At 33.8% G+C, this 24,545-nt stretch overlaps 1 protein-coding gene and 1 pseudogene across 5 annotated transcripts in view; both read right to left on the bottom strand.

Annotated features, from left to right (window-relative positions):
- The window catches only part of EDEM3 (ER degradation enhancing alpha-mannosidase like protein 3), a 64,864-nt gene that overhangs the window by 29,399 nt on the left and 10,920 nt on the right, over nt 1–24,545 (bottom strand). For all 5 annotated transcript variants that reach the window (XM_032136581.2, XM_032136586.2, XM_058430511.1 and 2 more), the window contains exons 3-9: nt 18,239–18,339; nt 17,664–17,703; nt 15,189–15,301; nt 13,499–13,652; nt 7,704–7,838; nt 5,212–5,317; nt 1,373–1,470 (exon numbers count right to left, since the gene is read on the bottom strand). In XM_032136581.2, coding sequence (XP_031992472.1) covers nt 1,373–1,470; nt 5,212–5,317; nt 7,704–7,838; nt 13,499–13,652; nt 15,189–15,301; nt 17,664–17,703; nt 18,239–18,339 — 747 coding nt within the window. The remainder of the gene's footprint in view (nt 1–1,372; nt 1,471–5,211; nt 5,318–7,703; nt 7,839–13,498; nt 13,653–15,188; nt 15,302–17,663; nt 17,704–18,238; nt 18,340–24,545) is intronic.
- Nucleotides 3,375–3,839, bottom strand: LOC116457396 (riboflavin kinase-like; annotated as a pseudogene).

Genomic DNA, 24,545 nt, shown 5'->3' with positions numbered 1-24,545 from the left:
ACTACCTGTAATATAGGACCTTCTGAGAAAAATGGAACTGAACATCTCTATGTCCTGTGGTGTTAGCCCGTGGTTAGTACGTCTTTGTGGCCCACTGATGCTCATAGGTCCCCTTGGAATACAGCTATCAGCTTCTATATTACAGAATTTGCTTTTTCCTGTATCTTGGAAGTTTGATCCCTTCTCGGCTAACAATATTTTGGCACTCACTACTATGTAAACTAATGCAGTTAATCACTGCTGCCACTCTTATGGTTTGCTATCTCAGCTTACTATGGTCTTAGAAAACTCTTTTTCCCTTCTTTTGTCTTCTCCTAGATATTTCTCGCTTTGACAAAAGGTTGAGTTGTGATAACAAGCCAACAAAAACAGTTATTTGTCCCCATTCACCTCAATAAATTCTTGTTATAATCTAATAAACAATCCGTGATAATTTTATAAAGTATTCAATTAATGACATTAACTTTTACTAATTTTTTTGCAAATTTACCTATTATTTAATCACTATTATTGAATATTGGCCATAGGTTAAAGGCACTGCTCTAATCACTCTGAATGCATAAACTCGATCCTCCCAATAACCCTATAAAATAGTACTAGTACTCCCATTTTGTAGATGAGAAACAGGGGCAAATAATATTAGTTAACTTTCTCAAAATCACAAAACCCATAGGTGGTACAATCAAAATTTAAACCAGTACCTCTCTCATACTTTTAATCACCATGTCATACTGTCTCATACATATAACATGGATGAACCGATAGGTGAGCAAAGAAGTGGTAGATTAGTTTAAAAACAATATAGTGATATAACTGATGAGTTTGCTATATTCATTTCAGTTTGCTTCAGTTAAAAGGGTGATTCAATTGGGTTCAATAATCCTCCCACTTTTCCCAAAAAATATGCTTGTGGTTCTGAGGCAGTCTTAAGACTTGCTTTTGAAATGAATACTCACTAGTTTCTCCAGGTCTTCAAAGCCCTGTATCCTTGGTGTAATCAAAGACTAAGCCAAACTTCCAAGATTTCAAAAAGAATTGGAATCCAAAGGAAAAAGCTAACTAGTAACATATTTCAATAATTCTTATCCTTGTACAAACAAGATTAGGTAAAACTCAAATCTATTACATCTCTTACTGGCAGATCTGCAAAGTTTCTGATAAAAGGTGAAAATAAAACTACTTTATCAACTAATTTTTTGGAATGCATATCACTTTTTACGCTGTCCCTGTTCAACATCATCAGGAAATACTGACACAAAACCACTACACATTTTAAAAATTATTTTTACAATGTCATTCAGGTAATGGAGTTTCTATAAAAATCTGGACTCAAATGAAATTGATTATAAAATATAAAACTGTATCAACTTACTGTGTTAAATCTTTCCAGAAAACTGTCATCTCCAAGCAAGACATAGGCTTTTAACAGATATTCATAATATGAATCAATCCCTGCTCCAACTCCACTATCTATGGAAACACAAATGAGATTTTTCATTATACAACTGTTCAATTTTTTTTAAAAAAAATATCACTTAATCAAGATATCAAGGCCTGAAAACATTCAGACTAATCACAGTGATACCACTATAACTTACTACTGTAACTTCTTATAATCAATACAAAACTTTGGAAAATGTACACAATTAACTAACCCCTAAACACACTACCTGATTCTCAAAACCAATGGTTATTTAACAACATGCAAGGGTAACAATAAAATATCAAAGAACTTTCACCCACTTAAGGAGAATATAATTAGTGGCAAATAAGACACAAATGTTTTTACTTTTTCCATGTTTGTTTTTAACTTTGCTTCATAAAGCCACTAAAAATTGAGTCTTCTTTCAAGTATAGGATTTCTAACTTAAAATTTTGATAAAGAAATGAAAAAACCACAAATGGCATTTTTTGCCATAAATTCATATACCAAAAAGTAAAACATAATCCAACTGAATTACATATACTTCCCTCTTCTCCAACAGCTTCAGACATTTTTCTATATATTTTGTATTATTAAAATCAATTCTAATTTATGCAGATAAGAAAAAAATGATTTATAATGAATCATCTTCAAAATTACCTCTAAATACTTCTACTCCATCCCTCCATCACCACCAAATCTGTTGCTAAAGTGAACCATGATGCAATATACTCTTTGAGGGGGCCCAAAGCAATCTGTAATGTTGATTTATTAATTTTCCAAAGACTTCAACTTTTTGCCAATATAAACAAAAAGATGCAAGTAGCCAAAAATCATACAGTTAGTAGGAAGAAAAATCCATACTATATAGATTATTTAATGTTTATTTATGCCTTTCCCTCAAGCTATAAGCACTCCTTAGATTAGCTTTAAATTACATTGTGCATATACACAACTACACCAGTTTAGATTTGCCCTGGAACAGATAATTATATTTAAAATAAATAATTTTCTAACTATTTCATAGTTTAATTAGCTCTTAGTTTCACTAGCTGGAAAATAAGCATCTTGTGTTCTTTAAGAAACTGGTATGTATAAATGAATAGTAAATTCACTTAAACCTTGAGGAAATCTAAAGATGAAGTCTCTTGTTTTGCTTTTTCCAAAAAAGGAAAAAAGAACCAAAATCAAGAAAAAATTAAACAACAATAATAATATCTACTCTTAAAAAGAAATGTTATCTAACACAAAAATGAAACCTACAGATTCAAAAAACACCAATTTTACTGTCTTAACCAGTAAAAAAAAAAAAAAAAAAACGATAGGCAGGTGGAGTCTAGACCACTTAGAACTGAACCAACTCTAGACAAAAATGAAGATGGTACAATGATATGACTGCAAGGAAATGATTTAAAAATTTTCACAGTTTTCATGTTTGTAGCAATATATTGATGCACAAAATATCAAAAACACAAAGTCTGGATTTTTCCTCTTAGGTTTATAATACACTATCAAACGTCTATTTAATGCATTTGTATTTGCATTATAAATACATTAAGCCTTCTCTGTTTATGTGTATGCTATACAAGCACATACATGCTGGTACGTTACCATGAAAATAATAGTTCTTATCTCAAACTAGTGACTTGTCTTTTTATCCATATTTATATACATTTCATTTCTATTGTAAGACACAACACTTTTCTAGTGGTACATTTAAATCAACATATTATGTTATTTTAAATCTTCATTTTTAAATGAGTATTTTTAGTGTTATGACATAATGGATTTAATTTAACAGCTGAAGTACAATATGGTAACTACACTGTACTATTTAATTCACAGATGTAGGAAAATATTTGTTTTTTAAACTATAACCAAGATGAAACTAGACAGTTACAAGCAGTGAAATACTAGAAAACAGTGAATGAATACATAAGATGATTTTTCATCAGTGGCCATTCAATATTTTGCTTTTAGGAACTTGGAAGAAACTGTCTTGAGTTTCAAATGTTCTGGTAAATCTAGTCATTTCTTAGCTTCCTCAGTATCACCCTGAATTACTGAAATAACTGACTCTGAAGAGTCAAAAGTTCTTTTCTGGTCTGAGGTTGCCAACAATGGCCACATTGAGGATTTCCCCATAGAAGTCCTCTTTGAAGATATACATGATATGAGTTTCCATGGACTTTTTTGTGTTCCTGTAGTATGGGTTCCATCCCATGCTCACCACCATCTTATTGACATCTCCACTTCCAAAACTAGTCCAACCACAGTAAACGCCAGTGGATACATCACCTGGAAGATTATCTACTACTTGTTCAGGAAAGTTAACTGTGGGGATGCCAAGATCCTTGGAGCCACGGCCGAAGCTCTGCACTACTTGGCTTCAGCAGAAATATGGCAGGTGCTTCATTCTGCTGGGGTATGGGCTGTGTCTGGGTCTGTGCATCCACAAGGTGGTGCTTATTACATTATTGAAATGACTAAGTAAAATGGGCCATGCATGAACCACTAATAAGACTGTTGTGTCATAACACAATGATTATGCTTAATTCAAAATTAATTACGATTAACTTGCACCTGAGGTCTGAGGTGGGTTTAAAAGAAAAAAAAATTACAAAATTCTGAAGGCACAATTCAGATCTGTTTCAGGAAGCATTTAGATGACACAGAAAAATTTTATACAATACTGAATAAAGGTAACAATTTTATTTTAATATGTTTGAATTAATAATTTTATAATTTTTATTTATTTAAATGTAGGCAGTTACCTTTTATTTTACATATAAACAAGATAAGCTTTTTAGAAATAGAGAAAATGTATAAAAAAGATGCTTTCATTAAGAATATTCTAGTTTTGTATAATAATAATAATAAAAAAAAATATTCTAGTTTATTTCCATTCGTCTGTGCTTATCAGGGTGTTTTATAAAGATAAAATCACATTCTTTGTACAATTCAATATCCTGTTTGTTCACATAACATTGTTATATGTTCCTTCCCATGCTTCTGATTTATTTTACTGACATAAAATAATTTTTTTAGCTTTTTTTATTGATGGTTATTTAGACTGTTTCCCAATTTTCTGCTATTAATAATTGCATGGGAACATCTTGGGAACAAATAATTTTCTCTGTTTTGTATTATTCCTCAGACTAGATTCCCAGAAGTAAAATTATTAATCAAAGGGACTAACATCTCGTTACTGGGCACTTACTTCATAGTAAGTGTAGTACATGCTCGACACTGTTCTAAGTACTTTACTTCGGTTAACTCATTTAATCCTTATACAGAACAACTAATTACTATTAATATGCCCACTTTACAGACATGGAATAGAGAGGCACATAGAGGTTAAATAAGTTTCCCAAGATCACACAGCTTGAATCCAACAACACGACTCCAGGGTCTACGCTCTTAGCTACTATATTTCTGTAGGTAGGAAAAAAAAAAAGAATTTATTAAACCCAGATTCTTACTAAACCACACCTTAATGTGAGATGGCTGCGGAACTCTGGTTCTCTAGTTTTCAAATGAATTATAGTGTTTCATCTGTATCCTATAGCTATAATGCTATATCCATTAAGAAATAGAATACTAAATCATCTAGAAGAAGTGTGCCACATTTGGCATCAAAAGAAAATCTGGCTAAATTAAAATTCCAGCAATCTGGTGAGAATCTATGCTTTATAGTATCCCAAAGATTATTTTAACAAATGAAAATTCTTTATTCCGAACCATTTTGAGGATGCAAAGGCTTGATTTAAAAAGCCTAACTTACATACCTTTTCGTACCCAATCTCCAGTATGAATATTTATAGTCACGCCCACTAAATTACTACTTCGCTGTCTTTTTTCCCAGAGAAAATCAAGAGCTTTTCTGGCATATTCCTGTAATTTAAAAAATAAATAAATAAATAAATGCATATTTGAAGAACTAAGTATCTTTGGCAAATAGGAAACAAACAAAACTCAAAGACCGATAGGATATTTTAAGAATTAGGTTAAATTTCAAAGATAACTATTTATAAAACAAATTTCCTTAAAACTCAAAGCTTGGCTCTTTTTCAACCAATCAGTGTAGTTAGGAAAGACTGAATACGCTATTCAGAGGAAGGCTCACTTTCCTCCACTCTTTTTGTTTTTTCTTCATGTCATCTACTCTTGTAGCACAAGTTCATATTCACACACATGTATTATTAAATTATATTAATTGCTTACATAATTAGATATACTTGTTAAAGTAATTTCTACCACTTAAATGCAAAGTAAAAATCTCCCTACTCTTGTTTAGAAAACTGGATGAGAATTTCAAAGGTAGTATGCTATCTTTGAAAGTCATTTCAGATCCTACTTTTTAAATGGTATGCAAGTTCATTAGTAAAAAGCTATTAAATCAACTAGGCTACCAAATATTTGATAACAACAAACTTGTAACCTTATGACATGTTTTTCTTTTTCTCATTTATCTACTAGATACTAAATAAAATGAGTTGGAATCAAATTTTTGGCTTTGGATGAAAAGATGTTACAAAATATAAATGCAAAGGGCAAGTACAGGCAGGTTTCTAAATTAATTTCAGAGCATGAACCTATTTAGCACTGCAGAAGGACTTCTACAAAAGAAAAAGTCATTAAACCAATTTGCCACTTGGTAGATTACAGAGTGTAAAATAGTTATAATTCTTAACTCAAACTATGCTGATTTCTCTTAAACACAAAGCAGGTTATAATTTTAATTAAATGGCAGAATTTCAGAGCCAGGAAACTTTAAAAAGATTCTATTTCCCTAGTCTTATTTTACAGCTAAGAAAACAGGCCTAGTGAAATTCAAGATTAGCTAGAGTTTAAAATTGAATTACAGGACAAAAAAAATAATATGAGAATTCAGATCTCTTTATATATTAGACCAAGGGTCAGCAAACCTTTTCTGAGAAGGACCAGGTATTTTAAGTGCTATGGGTCACACAGTAAATGGCACAATTACTCAACTCTGTTACTGTAGCACCAAAGTAGGCACAAATAAAAACAAACAATTGAGCATGGCTGTGTTCCAATAAAGCTTTACTTATAAAAACAGGCAGTGGCTGGACTTTGCGCACAGACTGTAGTTTGCCAACTCTGTATTATATCAATGCTTTGTCAACTGCATCTTCTCTGATAATAAATTACTGCATATTCAAGAATTTTTTTTTTTAAATCATGACTTTCAACAGATTTATTCATAAACACAAAATAGCCCACTGGAAAGAGTATGGGTTTCAAATTCAGAAAGACATGGATTCTAATTCCAACTCCATGCATCACCTACCAGCTGTGCAGGTCTCTCATACTCTTTGAGCCTTATTTTCCTCACCTGCAACTGCATCAATACCTGAGAGTGTAGTTATTAAAGTATGCAAAAGTGTCCACACTTTTTAATGAAGGGAAAATATTAGTGAACAAGATATAGAGCAAAAATTTAAGTTTAAAAGATTAACCAACCAAACATGATATATCTGTCCTTGAGACATTTGAACATACACACATACATTCAAAGGCATAAATACATACAAAGTAAATTTGTTTTCTTTACATTCAGATCTAATATCTGTAATGTAAGTATACAGTCCCTATTTCTGCTTGTTCTGTTTGCCATTTGTTGGATTTTTAAACATTAACCTAAGTCATATGCTTGAAAAAGAGGGTGCTTTGTGTTACCACTGCACTCCAATGACATGCTTAAATAATTAGATTTTTTAAATGAGAGACATAGCTAGTCCACAACAACTATGTGGGGATATTAAGTCTTTTGGATAATGAATAACATTTCCCTTGCAGTAAACAAATTTACAGATTAGAGTCTCAATCAAGACTTAAGTACAAAAATTTCACTGTGTTTTAGAAGATTAGTGAAGGTTTCAGAAATTTCAGAAGTGCAATAGACCATCTGGAAGTCTAACAAATAAAACACAGGGACATAGTATTTCATATAAGACATTTATGATATCAAGGAGACATCAAATTCATTTAAGTAATATGGCTACAAAAATTTCTAAGACTAAACCTAAACATACACTTTATAGTCGATGAACAAAATGCAAAGTTGGATTTAACATAGCTCTCTTACAATGTTCTAGGTTTTTGACAATTAAAAACCATGTAAAGGAATTTAGACAAAAAGTTCACTAAAATAACAGTAATTCTCCAACTAATAATCCTAATATTTAACCAATGAAGAAGATATAAAGGTAGTTATGCCCAATACCCAGGATATCAAAGATCATAAAAAGCAAACCTCAAATATTGTTGCTCCTGTGAATCGACTTAAAGCAGCAAATTCAAGGATCAAGGTACCTGCACAAGCTGTACAGGTATCTGTCTCAGTTCCTGTCCGAGCTTCTGGTTTTCTGATGCCAAACTTTAAATTAATCTGAATACAATTAGAAAATTGTCATTAGCAGTTATCAAGACAATGACTTTCTGATAAGAAATTACTTTTCAATCGAGTCTTTGTATAAAATCATGAAAATAATTCATAAAATAACTAAACACTGAAATTCAATCTGATGATCTCTGTGACTTTCCAACTAGCATGTAGGGAAATATATTCTAAGCACATAATATTCATGAAGTAAGGAAGCTTTTATTTCATTCCATCCTCAATGACATCAAAACTCAATATAATCATTTCCCTTGTTTACGCCAAGGGAAATGATTATAATCCAAGGGAAATTACACAGAGAAGGTATCTTTTATAATAATTTTGTTCTCTGGACAGTTTGAACTAGTAAGCATAAGAATAGGGAAGCAGACCAGCCTTAGAAGAAATTAGGGTTGGTTTAGAATTTGTGAAAAACCAGTCTATATTATATATTAACTAGTTCATCATAGAGAAAAAACAGATTGTTACGGTATATATTTGAAAGGAAATTAAAATTTCATTTACGGGTTTTAAGAGTTTTGAAATACAGAGTGTATCACCTTGCTGGCAGGCTAACAACACAAGGGAAATTTTTTCAAAGGGGTATTTCTTTATTAAGTCGAAGACAACCAAATAGGCCACGAGCGGTAGCTCATGCCTGTAATCCCAGCATTTTGTGAGGCCAAGGCGAGCGGATCGCTTGAGGCCAGAAGTTTGAGACCAGCTCGCCAACATGGCGTAACCCCATCTCTACTAAAAATACAAAAATCAGCCGGGCATGGTGGCGTGTGCCTGTAATCCCAGCTACCTGGGAAGCTGAGGCACAAATCTCTTGAACCTGGGAGGCGGAGGTTGCAGTGAGCCGAGATAGCACCACTGCACTCCAGCCTGTGTGACAGAGCAAGACTTTTACTACTACAATATGAACCTGCATTAACTAGACTCAAACTGAGCGGACACTGATTAAAATTAGAATATTTTTCAGCAATCCAAATAACCAACAAAAAAGGAGGTATATGCCAAGGATTCAGCCAATAATAAATAAACAAAAAAAAATCAAACATAAAACATCACGGGTATACTCTTGGTTCAGTTATTATCCAAACTCTATATAAAGAGAAGCTCAAAAAAATTTATGTTTCAACTTATCTGCAGAAATCAATTGCTAGGTATACCTAGTGCCTTAACAGTGTCCAATCAACAGATTCCAGGCATTTCTAAACAAACACCCCCTCAACAACAAACAAACAAACAACAAATGTGAAACGTAGGTGAGACATGGAGATTTGATCACTGTTAATGTTGTCCTCAGTACTGCCATTTATCTTACTTTGTAGACTGCCACTTGAGGCATTTTCATGTGCTATTAGTCTAGCAGTACCCCTCCATCCCTTTCCAAACTTATAATTATCTCTAGCATTTGTACTTTTGTAGCATTAGCTAGTTTTAGGTGGTTCTGAACCATAAACAAGAATGAAAAGTATCTCCTGCCCCCTTATGCTGCCTGTATCCCTATCTATAGAACTAAAATTGAAAATTGATACTAAGAATAATTAACCTAAAATGAAGCAATCCTTAATAACGAAACAAAGATGTAATCGCATGAATTATACTAAGGTAAAGTATAATTTTACAAATATTTGCAATAAGAATCAACAGTGAAAAATATTTTCTGGTCAGTTCCATTAATTACTACAATCAACTGATCAATATTTATTGCTTACTTACCTACCATGTGGGGGATATTATGATAGTACACAAAGGAATAGATCCTTGTCCTCAAGGAGCTTAAAATCCAGACAGAGCAAGTAAGACAGATATATAAATAGAGAAAATAACTAACAATGAAAAGTCATCAATTAAGTGCCAAACAAATGGAAGCCACAAGTGCTAAAATGTGAATTTCAGAAAAAGAAATAATGCTGAATTGGGAGTAGTTGAGAGCTAAGAATGACAAAGTCTAAGAGTAGTCACAAGAAAGCAAAAGCAAAATAGAAAAGAATAAACATCTCTGTATCCCACTTTCAGTATCTTTTCCCTTAAAATGGAAATACTTTGAATCATTAACATTTTAGTACAATAATACTTAAGATGTTTGTATATTGAACTGTATCCCAAGATGACTGCTATAAAATTTGTAAAAGGACTATTTATTAACACAATTATCTATAGTATCTACTCATTTAAATCTTGTATCCTTCCTGAAGATAAGTGGTATTAAACAACTTTTTTAGGGGGGGTGGGGATGGAGTCTCACTCTGTCGCCAGGCTGGAGTGCAGTGGCACGATCTCAGCTCACCACAACCTCCGCCTCCCAGGTTCAAGTGATTATCCTGCCTCAGCCTCCCAAGTAGCTAGGATTACAGGCACACACCACTACATCCAGCTACTTTTTGTATGTTTAGTAGAGATGGGGTTTCACCATGTTAGCCAGGATGGTCTCGATCTCTTGACCTTGTGATCCACCTGACTTGGCCTCCCAAAGTGCTGGGATTTCAAGCGTGAGCCACTGCACCTGGCCAGTATTAAAGAACTTTTAAATGCAGAACCAAGATGCATTTCGGCATCCAAGGGGCATTACCATTTCCACAAATCAGGGAAGAAGGGATCCTGTGGTTGATCTAGGGGCTGGTAGATAGGTTCCTGTCCTCCTGACTAGGACTCAAATGACTGAGTTTAGAGATGGCACTGGTAGTAGTATCTATTACTGCAGAAATTAGTAACAAGGAGCTTATTGTCCTGCTTTCTTGAGAGGTTTAAGACAAAAAGAGATGAAAGTATTTACTAAAAGTAAACTGAATTAAATAAATGTTTATATATTGTTTAAAAAAATTTTACTTTTAATTTTAATATGCTAAGAAAAAATGATCAACAAATTTAACTGTACTAATAAGCAAAGAAATCCATATTAAAATATAATTCAATTTTTCCTCATTAAGTTGGCAAAATAATAATATACAGTAACAGTTAAATGACACATGTACTTTTACACAACACTGAGAAGTAAAAAAGAATCTTTCTGGAAAGCAATTGGGCAATAAGTACCTGATTACCTTAAAAAGCATTCCCTACTCTGTGACTTATTACTTCCTCTTCAAGTAATTTATCCTAAGGAAGAAATTAAAAATGTGTAAAAAGATGTGTATCAGAATGTCCACAGAGGCCAGGCATGATAGCTGCCATCTGTGAGTCCAGTACTTTGGGAGGCCAAGGTGGGAGGATCTCTTAAGCCCAGGAGTCTGAGACTAGCCTGGGCAACACAGTGAGAACCCCATCTCTACAAAATTTTTTAAAAAAAATCAGCCAAGCATGGTGGCACGTGCCTGTAGTCCCAGCTACTCAGGAGGCTGAGGTGGGAGGATCACTTGAGCCCAGGAGTTGGAGGCTGCAGTGAGCAATTATCACACGGAGTACAGACTCCAGCCTGGGTGATAGAGGGAGACTATCTCAAAGCAAACAAAAAGAATGTTTACCGGAGAGCTATTTAAAATATCAAACTAGAAATTTAAATAAGAAGAGATTTCATTCTAGTCTGTTTAATTTTTAAAAAGTGCTAGTCACAACTCACTAAATTGATAGGTAAAGCATTGCCCTATATCATGCTATATCTCCAGTCAAGGATGACTTCTTGATGGTATTTGTAGAGAAGTTATGCCAGGTGATAGAGATGGTAAGCCTAAAGGCATGGAATGAAAAAAAAAAAAAAAAAAAAAAAACTTAGAGACTCTGGGGACACTATAGATTATTCTGGCTGAAATGGAACAATGATTTCACTGGGATATGGAAATAAGAGAGAATGTCAGAAAGTCTACTGCCAAACTGCAAAAAATTCTGAAAGTTAAGGGACACTCAATATAATACAAACAGCCATACAATTTTTGAAGATAATTTGACAAAAATTAGATTTTAGTGATACTGGTTTTTCAAGTGCTCTGAAGCATAAACCAAGAGAGAAAAGAGTAAGACAGGTGTAAGAAAAGAAAAAAACTGACAGAGCTTGGTAATGGCTGAGGTGTCTGTCTTGGATAAGAGGGAGAGAGTAATAGTGTTAATAAAGAATGAGAAATAAATCAGAAGAGCTCTTCCCATCTTCAATGGCTTCTTTCGCTCTGCTTTAAATATAAAATTTTCTTAGGGGAAACCAATAAAGCTCCTTCAACTGACTTTGTTGCCAACTCTCCTTTAACTACCAACACAGAAGAAATCTTAAAATGAGTGGTTCATTCCTACTTACTTTCATCTACTTTGAATCCTTTCCTCTTTATTCACTACAACTTCAAGGCTCTGTTTGCACCCAATTCTCAAGTTTTCTAGAACATTTCCTCCTTTCGAAGTTCCCTTCTTTGGATTTTATAATACTGTACACTATGCTACTTTATGGTTCTCCTCTTAAATCTCTGTGTACTTTACTTTCCACTGGCTGTCCTTCCTCCTCATGCCCTCCCTCTGTCCTGTGAGTTCTCTCTCTATCCTCTCCTTTGGACAGTTAACACCTACATACTAACTGCTTCAATTATATCTTCTACACAAATAATTCTGTGCCCAAGTTCTGGTCTAGTATCTATTCTTCCTTCTGCAGCATAATCTAATCTGTAATGTAATGACACATTAAAGCTTAAATTATACATATACACAATGGAATACTATTTGGCCATAAAAAAGAATGCGACCCTGTCATTTACAACAACGTGGATGGAAGTGGAGGACACTATGTTAAATGAAATAAGCCAGGCACCCAGGCGTGGTGGCTCATGCCTGTAATCCTAGCACTTTGGGAGGCCAAGGCAGATGGATCACGAGGTCAGGAGATCAAGACCATCCTGGCTAACACGGTGAAACCCTATCTCTACTAAAAGTACAAAAAATTAGCCGGGCATGGTAGCGGGCGCCTGTAGTCCCAGCTACTCAGGAGGCTAAGGCAGGAGAATGGCGTGAACCCAGGAGGCAGAGGTTGCAGTGAGCCGAGATTGCACCACTGCACTTCAGCCTAGGCGACAGTGCGAGACTCCATCCCAAAAAAAAAAAAAAAAGAAATAAGCCAGGCATAGAAAGACAAATTTTGAATGTTCTTACTCATTTGTGGGAGCTAAAAATTAAAACAGTTGATCTCATGGAGACAAAGACTAGAACGATGGTTATCAGAGGCTGGGAAGCGTAGCTGGTGGGGATGGGGAATAGGGGATGGTTAATGAGTACAGAAACAGGTCAGACAGAATGAATAAGATATAGTATTTAATAGCACAACAGAGCGATTACAGTCAACAGAAATGTATCATACATTTTAAAACAACTAAAAGAGTATAATTGGAATGTCTGTAACACAAAGAAATGATAAATGTTTGGGGTAATGGCCACCCCATTTACCCTGATGTGATTATTATGCATTGTATGATTGTATCAAAATATATCATGTACCCCATTAATACATACATACTATGTACCCATAGAAATTAGAAATAAAACTTTTTTAAAGCTTAAACTAATCTAATTGTCACATCACTTAGAAGTATAATCAGTGAATTGAAATGAAAATATAAATTTGTTATATAGCTTTGAAGCATTTTTTTCAGCCTCAAGCAGGTGAAGAACAATGGCTCTGATCACAAAACTTCATTTTATAAAACAGCAAAGAAAGTATATAAAGACTCATATTTTTCAGAAGTACTTACTCTTGGATAAGGAAGGCCACTGGTAGTGTTGAAAGCCGGTAAAAGTTTGTAACCTAACTGCTTTGCCATTTGGAGAAGTTCATCATTGTACCACTGCATATATTCACCTTTTTCTTTCAGCATGATTGCCAGTGAGTGCCCACCCAAAAGACCCCTAGGATCACAGAGATGAAACATGATCCGTATCTTATAGACGATTAAAAGTTACCATCTAAAAACGTGTGGGTACTTTGTTATACAATTTAACATATTTAAGGAAGGACAAAAATTGTTTAAACATTATTTACTTAACACTGCTCATTTTACGGCAAACCATTACAATTACAGAGTCAATATATTTTTTTAAAAATTAGATATTCTATCCTGTTGTGAAGTGTTTTGTGTTCTTAAATAGCTTAAATTTTCTTAAAGAAAATCCTAGATATTACATTTAACAAATCTAACAAATATTTCAACAAATTTTAAATTTAAAAATTTAGTTGTAACACCATGAAGTCTTTAACTTAGAATATTATTTAAAACATAAAACCCTCTCACTCTAGATTAATAGACTCTGTGTAAAACCACATAACAATTTCTTATATTTAATTGAAGAGTAGACTCACTTTGACAAAAAGGAGTTACAATAACAGACATTTAATCAAAACTATAAAAATTAAATAATATTGAAACCTGAACTAATAAATCCTGTAATTTCATCTTTTTAAAATATCCTGGCCAGGTGTGGTGGCTCACGCCTGTAATCCCAGCAATTTGGGAGGCCGAGGCAGGTGGATCACGAGGTCAGGAGATCGAGACCATCCTGGCCAACATGGTGAAACCCCGTCTCTACTAAAAATACAAAAATTAGCTGGGTGTGGTGGCAGATGCCTGTAATCCCAGCTACTCGGGAGGCTGAGGCAGGAGAATCACTTGAACCAGGGAGTCGGAGGTTGCAGTGAGCCAAGATCACGCCACTGCACTCCAGCCTGGCAACACAGCGAAAGTCTGTCTCCAAAAAAAAAAAGTCCCAAGAGCATTTCAAACTGTTTGTTGAGAGGTAATCTTATAAATTCAGTTTCATTTGGCTTACCTGAAGAGGTGCTTGGCTATGGTTAACAAACTACGTAAGCTGGTGAAAAAACCTGTGATGAAGCTGACTAATGTTCAACCTATATTCCCTTTTTAACCAATACAGATATTACCTTTGAGTCTAGAGATGTCTGTGAGTGATTAAATACAAGGTAGTGCCACAGACTCTGTGTTTCATAATGTTCCAACTTACATCTTTTAAACACAAGAAACTTCTTGCATGATTACTATCAAGAAATAAACAGTATATCCTAAACTTTTCTGATATTAAAATTATAGACTGGGCGTGGTAGCTCAAGTCTGTAATCCCAGCATTTTGGGAGGCCAAGGTGGGCAGATCACTTAAGGTCAGGCGTTCAGGACCAGCCTGGCCATCATGGTGGAAACCTCGTCCCTATTAAAAATACAAAAATTAGCTGGGCTTGGTGTTGTGCACCTGTAGTCCCAGCTACTCAGGAGGCTTAGACAGGAGAATCGCTTGAACTCGGGAGGTGGAGGTTGCAGTAAGCCAAGATTGTCACTGCACTCCAGCCTGGGTGACCGAGCAAGACTCTATCTCAAAAAATATATATAAATAAAAATAAAATAAAATTATAGCTTTAGTGTCTTTCATACTTACCCAAGAACTCTGATATTTGTTTCAAAGACTGATACGACTACATCGTTATCTAAATTAACATCTCTTAAAACTTTTCTCACTGCATCTTCAAATTCTTTAGTTTTATTTAATACCTGGGAGAAGAAAATTATGAAATAAAGTTCTTTTCTATCAAGTCAAGGAGAAACATTCTTAGAATGAGCTATTAAAAGTCAGTCTACTTTAAAACTCTAAAAAGTGACAAACACAAATAATATTTCTAAGTATAAAAATGTAATAATGTCTAAAACTGAAAAAAATTAAGTATCTAATTATATAGCATCTTTATACACTTCTTTGCATACACTGAATATTATGAGGACTTTGAAGCTACCATCATCAGACCTGTTAACTGGATTCTTAACGACCCAGGCTACATGAGGTGAGTTCTAGTAGAATTTGGCTTCTAAGTCAAAACAAAATTAAAAACCATCCTATTCACCAGATACATTCTAAAAGTTGCTTTTATTCTCAGAAGAAAGCACTTGCTTCAAGGCATGTTCAATTGGTCCTAAACTATACATCCCCTGCTAGCTTCACTCCATGGATGCCCTGTTCACTAAGGAGGCTATACAATGTTGTGGTCATACAATGTTGTGGTCATGCCCTGATTTGAATGTTTCACTCACTACCTTTGCGATCCCAGCCAAGTTACTTCCATTTCTGAGCTTGTTCCTTCATCTATAAAAAGAGGAAATACCTACTCTTATAGGGTTGTTTTCTTAAATAAGATAATGTATGTAAAATGATTTTAGTAGAGTGTCTGACTTAAGTGCTTAAAATAATTACAACTATTAACCATGCAGATCTAGAATCTTGACTAAACTAAGAACTTTGTGGATTCTTGCAATGAGCAAAAGTGGTTCCTGCCATCACATAGGCTGCTATGATTTTTCAGTCTAAATTAAGGCCGCACATGAGATGTTACCTAGAGCCTAGGTGCATTAAAAGTAGTTTTCCTTTACTTAACTGTTTAATCTCTCCTTGTTTGATAATAATTTGTTGTGCTTTTTCACTTGATTTGATACTTTCAGTAAAAATTCTGATTTATAAAACATTCCATAAGAGTATCTCCCTAAATTCAGTAAAAGTAAAATTTAGGGTAAGTGTTGACTAAAACATAATATGAAACATGATTTTAAACTGACTGCTCTCCCTTCTCAATCTCAAAGTCCACATCAAGTCGGCAGCAATAAATGCAGTGCATCTATCACTTTTGGAATGAGACATAACTGTTCCACTATCCCCACCCTCCATACACATATACATTTTAGTATCATTTTGTTAATCTAATTCTTCTCCCTGGGTTTATCTTCTCGGAATTTTTCCCTCTTGAACTCTTCTAGCTTGTAATCAGACTCTTCCATGTGTTTTCTTTAAGGCCAATAAACCAAAAACAAGGCACACAGTATTTTCTCTTTCTCATAGTTACTGTAATATAGTTTGCATATTCCATTAATCTCTGAAAAATGAAGCTGTGACTTTCAAACCCTGAGCAGCTAAAAAGATCTAAGATCATGATTTTTCTCAACCATAACGCCTTTTTGAACCACAGAGCTTTGGAAGGGATGCCCAGTCCCACTCCACAACAACTGAATCAGAATAACTTAGGAGGACCTATTTTTTTTTAAATCACAAGTGATCCTCCTAAGCTGCTTTTAGAGTTGAGAATTTTTGTTCTTAAAAAAAAAATAATCCAGTGAAAGAAGAATGCAGAAACAACATTGAGAAGACTAGTTCCAAAAAATTTCTGACACCCCAAAGGTTTTTTGTTTTGTTTTTTAAATATTAATCACCACTTGGGACATTAACTGGAAGTTGAGAATTATGCCTTAAGGAAAATTCTCACAAAAGCCTACTTTTATACCATAATGATCTAAGAGTAAAAAACTAAAAAGATACTGTATTTAGAAATCATGACATCTGTAGCTCAATCTTTCCCCTCTGTCATCACAAACAGTCCTGAATCAGAAATAAATTTCTGTATTATATGAGGTTGAAAAGGAGTACCAAGAAGTGATCACCTGATGCTAAAAATCACTGCTGGGAAAAATTAATTTTTTGCTTATGTACACAGCAATATAAAGATTCTAATTTAACAATTTTGGTATCATTTTGGCATGTCATTATGGAACAACATCAATGGTATTTTCTAAAGTTACTTTTTTCCAATAGCTTCAACCTCCTTGTCCAAAGGGGGGAAAAAAGGACCTTCCTAATTAAGGTGTCATCACATAAGCTGACATCCCCATAAATTATTTGGGTATCTCCGTTATATTACATAATTCTATTTGACATCATCAACTCAACAGTGTAAAAGATTTATTTAGAAGCAAAGATCAGAACATCTTTAATTCTGAAGGCTTCTATTTCATACCGTGTTATGATCATATTCACAATACTTAAGTGTGCATATCATGAAATTAACAAAATAAATCCAAGAAGAGTCAAACCTACCACAAGAGTGTCCAAAGAATCAATCAGTGTCAGAGAAAATCTAAGAAACAGGTGTAACAAGATATAAAACATTAGAATCCTAGTTTATGAATGTACAAGTAGACTTATCTATATTCTATTGACTTGTAGTTTCTATAAATTAGTACTTCCGTGTATCTATAGTACAATGTACCTATAAAGCTCTGAAACTGAAAAGCCTTTACATTTATGTTCAATGAATCTACGTATCTTCAAGATGCATAGAAACATTCACTAGCTCTGAAAACAAATGAAAATATTAAAACATCAACAGTCTAATGTGCTAATGACTTTATAAATATTTTTAAAGTTACATAAAAGTTACATATATTTTAAGTTAAATGCAGCTTAACAACTAACTTTTCTCTGATCCAAGATGTAAACAGATAATCTTTTATAAATGATAACAGAAGGGAATAAAGGAACATAATGTAATACATAAAACAGTCTTTAAAATTTAGCCAATCCCTAGAAATATTATTATATGTAAACTGCCTCTAAAAGTCTAAGACTTGGGAACTCTGAGATGCCACGCCATGCCCTGTGTTAATACTCACTTTCCCAAGGCATCATCGACGTCACCGCGACTTGGCTCTTGGCCTCTAACTCGACCTCTACAGGTTAAAGGCATGAGTTCATCAGCAGGGTAAGCATGTTCCTGCAAGGAAAACTTTAGTAAGTCACTAAGGAAAATAAGAGAAAGCACACATCATTTTGAGAACATAACTTTTTCACAGTTAAAAAATAAAATAAAAGTTAGTCAAAAGTTGTACTAAATTTACACCCTGTGGAATCTTTTCAAAAATCTTTAATTACAAATGTAATAAAAAAGTCAAACAACATCAAAAAAATTTCTTTAAAAAACTGATAATCTGCTTCCCCTCGCCTCCCCAATCTCACTTCCTAGAGGTAACTACTGATAAGACTGGCATTTAACCTTCCAGATTTATCCCACATACATTCAAATACATACACATATATTATTCTAAAATTTTATTTACCAACAGGTGTTCATGCCGTATGCACATATTGCTCTAAAATTTGTTTACTTAAATCATGGCGTTTTCTTCCCATGTTTTTAGAATGTTACAGATGTACTCATTCTAATAACTACAAACTGGTAACATTAGCTAATATTTAATGAGTACTTATATTCTAAGCACTATTCTATCTATATATTTTAGTTAATTTAATTGTCACAACGCTCTGAAGTAGATTCAGTTATCTCCAATTCATGGATGAGAAAACTGAGGCCCAGAGAAGTTAAGTAAGCCTAGATCACATATCTAGTAAATGATCTAGAATTCAAAGCCAGGTACCCTGACTCCGGAGTCTATCCCCTTAGCAGTACCCATTCCTCAAAGTATCCCTTTACTGATGAACATGGAGGTTGATTTCAATTTTTTACTATATAAACAATGATGCAATAAACACCTATGTGCATGTATCTTTTGAACATATGCCAGTATTTCTATGTATCAGATACCTAAAAATAGACCCATTAGGGTCAAAGGTATGTATAACTAATTTTTGGTAAATGCTACAAATTGAGGACACCAATCTACACTCAATTACACTCTCACTAACATAGGAAATGATTAATAGTTCACATTTTGCCAATCTCCTAGGAAAAAGATGGTATCTAAAGATTCATTACTAATAAGGATAAAACATCTTTATGTATTATCCATTGCTATTTCTTTTTTGAAACATCTGTTTATCTTTTGCCCATATTTCTATTGGTTGCTTTTTTTGGCCAAAAGAGACTCTCATACATTATGTTTGTCACATACAGTAAACATTTTTCTCTTTTGTTTGGCTTTTAACTTTATCTTGCTTTCACCTTATGGTTTCTGGCTTTCAAGCATGCTTAAAAGGATACCCTGAGCCTCTGAAAACAGCGCTGTTATAATTTTTTTATATTTAGATATTTACTCCATCTGGAATCTATTTTCATTTATAATATGAAATAGGAATGTAACTGCATTTGCTCCCCAAAAATAGATAATTTTCTAAATACTACTTTTAAAACAATCCATCCTTTCCCCAATGGCTTGAAATATTGGGTTCATTAGTTCTAAACTTTACACAAACACGTTTCTGTAGTATTTATTCATTTTACAGACCTATTTGCCTATTTCTACTCCAAAACCATTATTTTAATTATTTTATCATTAAAATTATTTTAATTTTAATAAAATAATTAAAATTAAATTAATTTTAAATAAATTTAAATTATTTTATCATTAAAATTAAAATAATTTATTAATTATAAAAATTAAAATTAAATTTTAATTATTTTGTCATTAAAATCAATAAACCATTATTTTATTATATAAAAATTATTTTATTAAGTTTACTCTTCTGGAGAACTTTGACATTTCCTTAAATTTTACTTAAATTTTAATTGGAAGAACCGAATTTGGGGAGAATTGATATCTTTAGCAACTGAGTCTTCCCTTCTCAGAATACAGTAGGTCACTGTATTAATTCAGATCTTCTTTTATAAATTCAGTTCATCCTATAGGTTGCATATATTTCTTAATATTTACTAATAGGTACTTTATAGTTTGGATTACTGGGATTTTTGTTGTTTTAAGAACGACCATGACAGTTCATTTCTGGTGTAGATGGTAATGAAGTACATGGAGGAATCTTCTTTCCCTATCCACTACAAACACAATGAAATGCTAAATAAATGTTATAAATTATTTTTTAATACATAGTTGAGCCTGAGAATAAGAAATTTTCAAGTACCAAAATTAAACGGTGGAGTACAGAAGATAAAGCTGCACTGACCACAACATGGGTATTAGGAATAAAGACAGATTTTAGAGGGAGTTATGTTGATGCCCAAAGGACACAGGAGTTGATGCTGGTGGCCCTGCATACATGGCCACAAGCCAGGGCTAGGTTCTTTAAGTTGGGTGGTTGCTTTTGTGAAACTGGACTAGAACATTTCTACCTACTTGCCACGGTTCTTAACAGAAAAGAATAAAAACAATAAAGACCTGCTGATCTTTATATTTCCTTCACCAAGGGACAGTTTCTGAAAGATTCCTCTAAAATTAATAAAATATAATTATGAGAAATATTTTGAGGTTAGAATCGTGTTAAGTACATGATTCAACTTTAGGTAATACTAACTCCCTGTGCCAAGAATAATAGGATTAACATACTCATAATTCTCCCCCTCAATATAGGATTTTTGTCAGTTATGTTATTAGAGGGAGTCTCACTTTGTACGGTCTCACTATGCACAAGTTTCAATTACTACAATTTCGTTACACACCCAACAATATGGTTCAAATTTCAGTTATCATGATATATTAACTGTAATTACATAAAACACAAACTTTGATGCTAGCTCTTTAGTCCACAAATCACTATGTAAATAACATGCTCATCATGATCAGTGATCAATCACATTACTTCTTTCAAAGTCTGTCAAGTGAATGATCACTCTGTTTACTCAGTTCACACAGAGATAAGTGTATGTTGCCTCCTTAGTCACCCCATGATAATCCTACGTAAAAGTTTACAAAAATGAACAATCAAAGGGGAATTAGCCAACAAACATGAGAGTCTGGCAAAGAAATAAAAAGTGACAACAAGAAGTGAAATTTGCATTGAACATAAATGAGGTTATCAACAAATTTTAGCTGACCATGGGAATGTCAACACTTTCTCCATTCAAGAGACTATAGATAAGCAGCCACAGAAACTTAATAAAGGCCAAGTTACTGACACACATTAAGAAAGTGGTTGTGACATAAAGGTTGAAGATGTCACAGAAAAAGCTATGCCCACAAAAAAACTTCCCATTAAAGAAATCCTCAGAGATACTTCATGACACTGAAAGAGCAAAGGACAAAATATTTGAAGCTGATCCAAATTTAGAAAGGAGTATTCCAATTCACCAAGTATAGAAAAGATGCCTCCTCCATAATGGAAGTTATACAATGAGAAGGCAGCAAGGCAAGCACTGTTTAAACTACTCTTAATGAGTTTTTTGTTTAAAAAATAATAATAATAAGGCCAGGTGCGGTGGCTCATGCCTGTAATCCCAGCACTTTGGGAGGCTAAGGTGGGTGAGTCACCTGAAGTCAGGTGTTCGAGACGAGCCTGGCCAACATGGTGAAACCCCATCTCTACTAAAAATACAAAAAATTAGCTGGGTGTGGTGGCAGACACTTGTAATCCTAGCTACTCAGGAAGCTGAGGCAGGAGAATCGCTTGAACCTGGGAGGCAGAGGCTGCAGTGCGCCGAGATCTTGCCATTGCACTCCAGCCTGGGCAACAAGAGTGAGACTCTGTCTCAAAAAAAAAAATAAATAAATAAAAAATAAAATGAAAGCACTTTAAATTTCAATGTTTCTAATATTTTTAATTACTGTATAGTAAATAATAGTTTTGCTATTTTTTTCATTTCTCTTATAACCATCAGAAAGAAAAGTTTTGATGCTTTGACAAAGACTTTGAAGGTTTATAACATCTACATTCTGGTCTGCAACCATAATTTCCCAAGTTGCTAGCGTTAGAACTCAAGTGGAGCTGATGCACAGCATTCTTCTAAGGCTTCTCCAATTTCTTAGTTTTTACTTTGTTCGTCTTGATTGCCTGATATACTCAGGTATTTTATTGCTTATTTGTTTTAAAATAAGAGTAACATGGGTATTGTAGTTCTCTGATATTCCTGGGTTAGGCTGTCTTTTGCCTTATTGGAAGAAAAATTTGAATGGTTATAAAATGGCTGGAACACTTTTTTTCCTTCAGAAGTTTGAAGATAGTTTTATACTCTTCTTGCATTTGCTGGGTGTTGCTATGGCAAAGTTTCTAAGACTAGAGTGGTCTTTTGTATCTTGTATATGACTTGTTTTTATTATGTGAATGTCCATATGATTCTTAGTTCTTGAAATTCAGCAAAAAAAACTCCCGATTCCATGTCCAACTCTCTCCTACTGCTTCTCAGTCAACTTATTTAGATTCCAAACTTATAGCAAATTAGCAGCAGAAATACAGACTAGTGGCCAGGAACACTAAACACATAGGAAAGGGAAGGAAAAAATACACACAGAAAGGGAGGGAAAAAAAACTTTTAAAGCAGGCTAAAGAATACTTAGCATTGAAGATGGCAACCTTTCAGACATTTAGAAAACTGAGTGCTCTGGTAATGATCCATTCCTGGGTAGAGGATTCTAGGCAACAACTGTTTTGATAACATCAGAATCCACATACAGCTACTAAATTCTGAGCTCAATACCATGTAATTGTAATATTATATATAATATTTCAGCATAAATTCCTAATCACTTTTTTTTTGAAATGGAGTCTCACTCTTTCACCCAGGCTGGAGTGTGGTGGTGCAATCTCAGCTCACTGCAACCTCTGCCTCCCAGGTTCAACAATTCTCCTGCCTCAGCCTCAAGAGTAGTTGGGATTACAGGTGTGTGCCACCACACCCGGCTAATTTTGTCTTTTTGAAGAGACGGGGTTTCACCATGTTGGCCAGGCTGGTTTTGAACTCCCGACCTCAGGTGATCCACCTGCCTCGGCCTCCCAAAGTGTTGGGATTACAGGCGTGAGCCACCACGCCCAGCCCCTAATTACTTTTACATGTCTGTTTTCATGTGTCAAATTCCTGACTACTCTTTTATGTGTCAATTCCAACAGAACTGATTTCCCAGAATGTACATTTTTATTGCTTTATAGTTTTATATTTAACACATATAAACAACACTTAGAAGAAATACAAAAATTTTTTAAAGTTCCTAATGTATTTCGAAAGAATCTTTGTAAAACATCATTCAAATGTTTAGGTTGTAAACAGTTCCTTACTATTTTAAACACTGCATAGAAAACTTCATACTGCTGTTTTTTAGGGTTTTGTAACACACACACACACACACACACACACACACCTCTGAAATTAATATAAATTCAAACTCTAAATATGAAATTCAAATCCTGAAATTAATCTAGATAATAAAAATATTAATAGCAATTGCAACCCAGAATAATTAAATAAGGGAGTTTCAAACCAGGTGTAAAAATACTTTGTCTCTTTGTTTCAAGATTAAGAATAAAAATACAACCACGCCTTTTTCTTTGGGTTAACCACAAAGCAAACTACAGACAGTCTGCACAAATTCAGAGCAATGCATACGTGGCAAATTAACAGCCTTATCGAGCTTCAAACATCCTGGCTTTTTGAGGCACAGTAATACCTCCTCTCTCTTCACAGTTTACTGCTGAGGGATAAGTAATTCATATTGATATGACTCAGAGCCATGAGAAACATTTAATAATTATCACTCAGAAATAAAACTCAGATGATAAGAGAGTCCTATATAAATTAAGTAGGACATGTACCTAGCTGAAAGCAAAGAGCAAAAATAAAATAAAATAAAACAAATCATAATAGACCCTCCATATCAGACTCCAAATTTACCAGGGCTTTGAGGTAACAGACTTCTGCTCTAAACCACTCAAGTCAAAGCAGCATCAAAAACTGACTCTTTGCTCCTAGATCTGGTAACTTCAGCAATTTTAAAAAAGAAAAACAAAGCTGAAAGACTTAAACTGCCTGAGTTCAGGACCCACTATTAAACTACAATAATCAGGACAATGTGATATTTGTATAAGGGTAGATAGATCAACAAAACAAAATACGGAGTCTAGAAACACACCCATGTATATACGATAAACCAATTTTTTTACACATATTTCAAAATAATTCAGTAGGGAAAGGATATTATTTTCAACAAATGGTGCTGGAATAACTAGATAGCCACATTAAAAATATATATAAATCCACCTTTACTTCACATCATATACAAAAATTAACTCAAAATCGGTTATAGA

Source organism: Hylobates moloch, unplaced genomic scaffold, assembly GCF_009828535.3.
Source record: "Hylobates moloch isolate HMO894 unplaced genomic scaffold, HMol_V3 SCAFFOLD_18, whole genome shotgun sequence".
Taxonomy (NCBI): Eukaryota; Metazoa; Chordata; class Mammalia; order Primates; family Hylobatidae; genus Hylobates; species Hylobates moloch.
The sequence above is the reverse complement of the archived record's forward strand: the minus strand, read 5'-3'. Positions and strand labels throughout refer to the sequence as shown.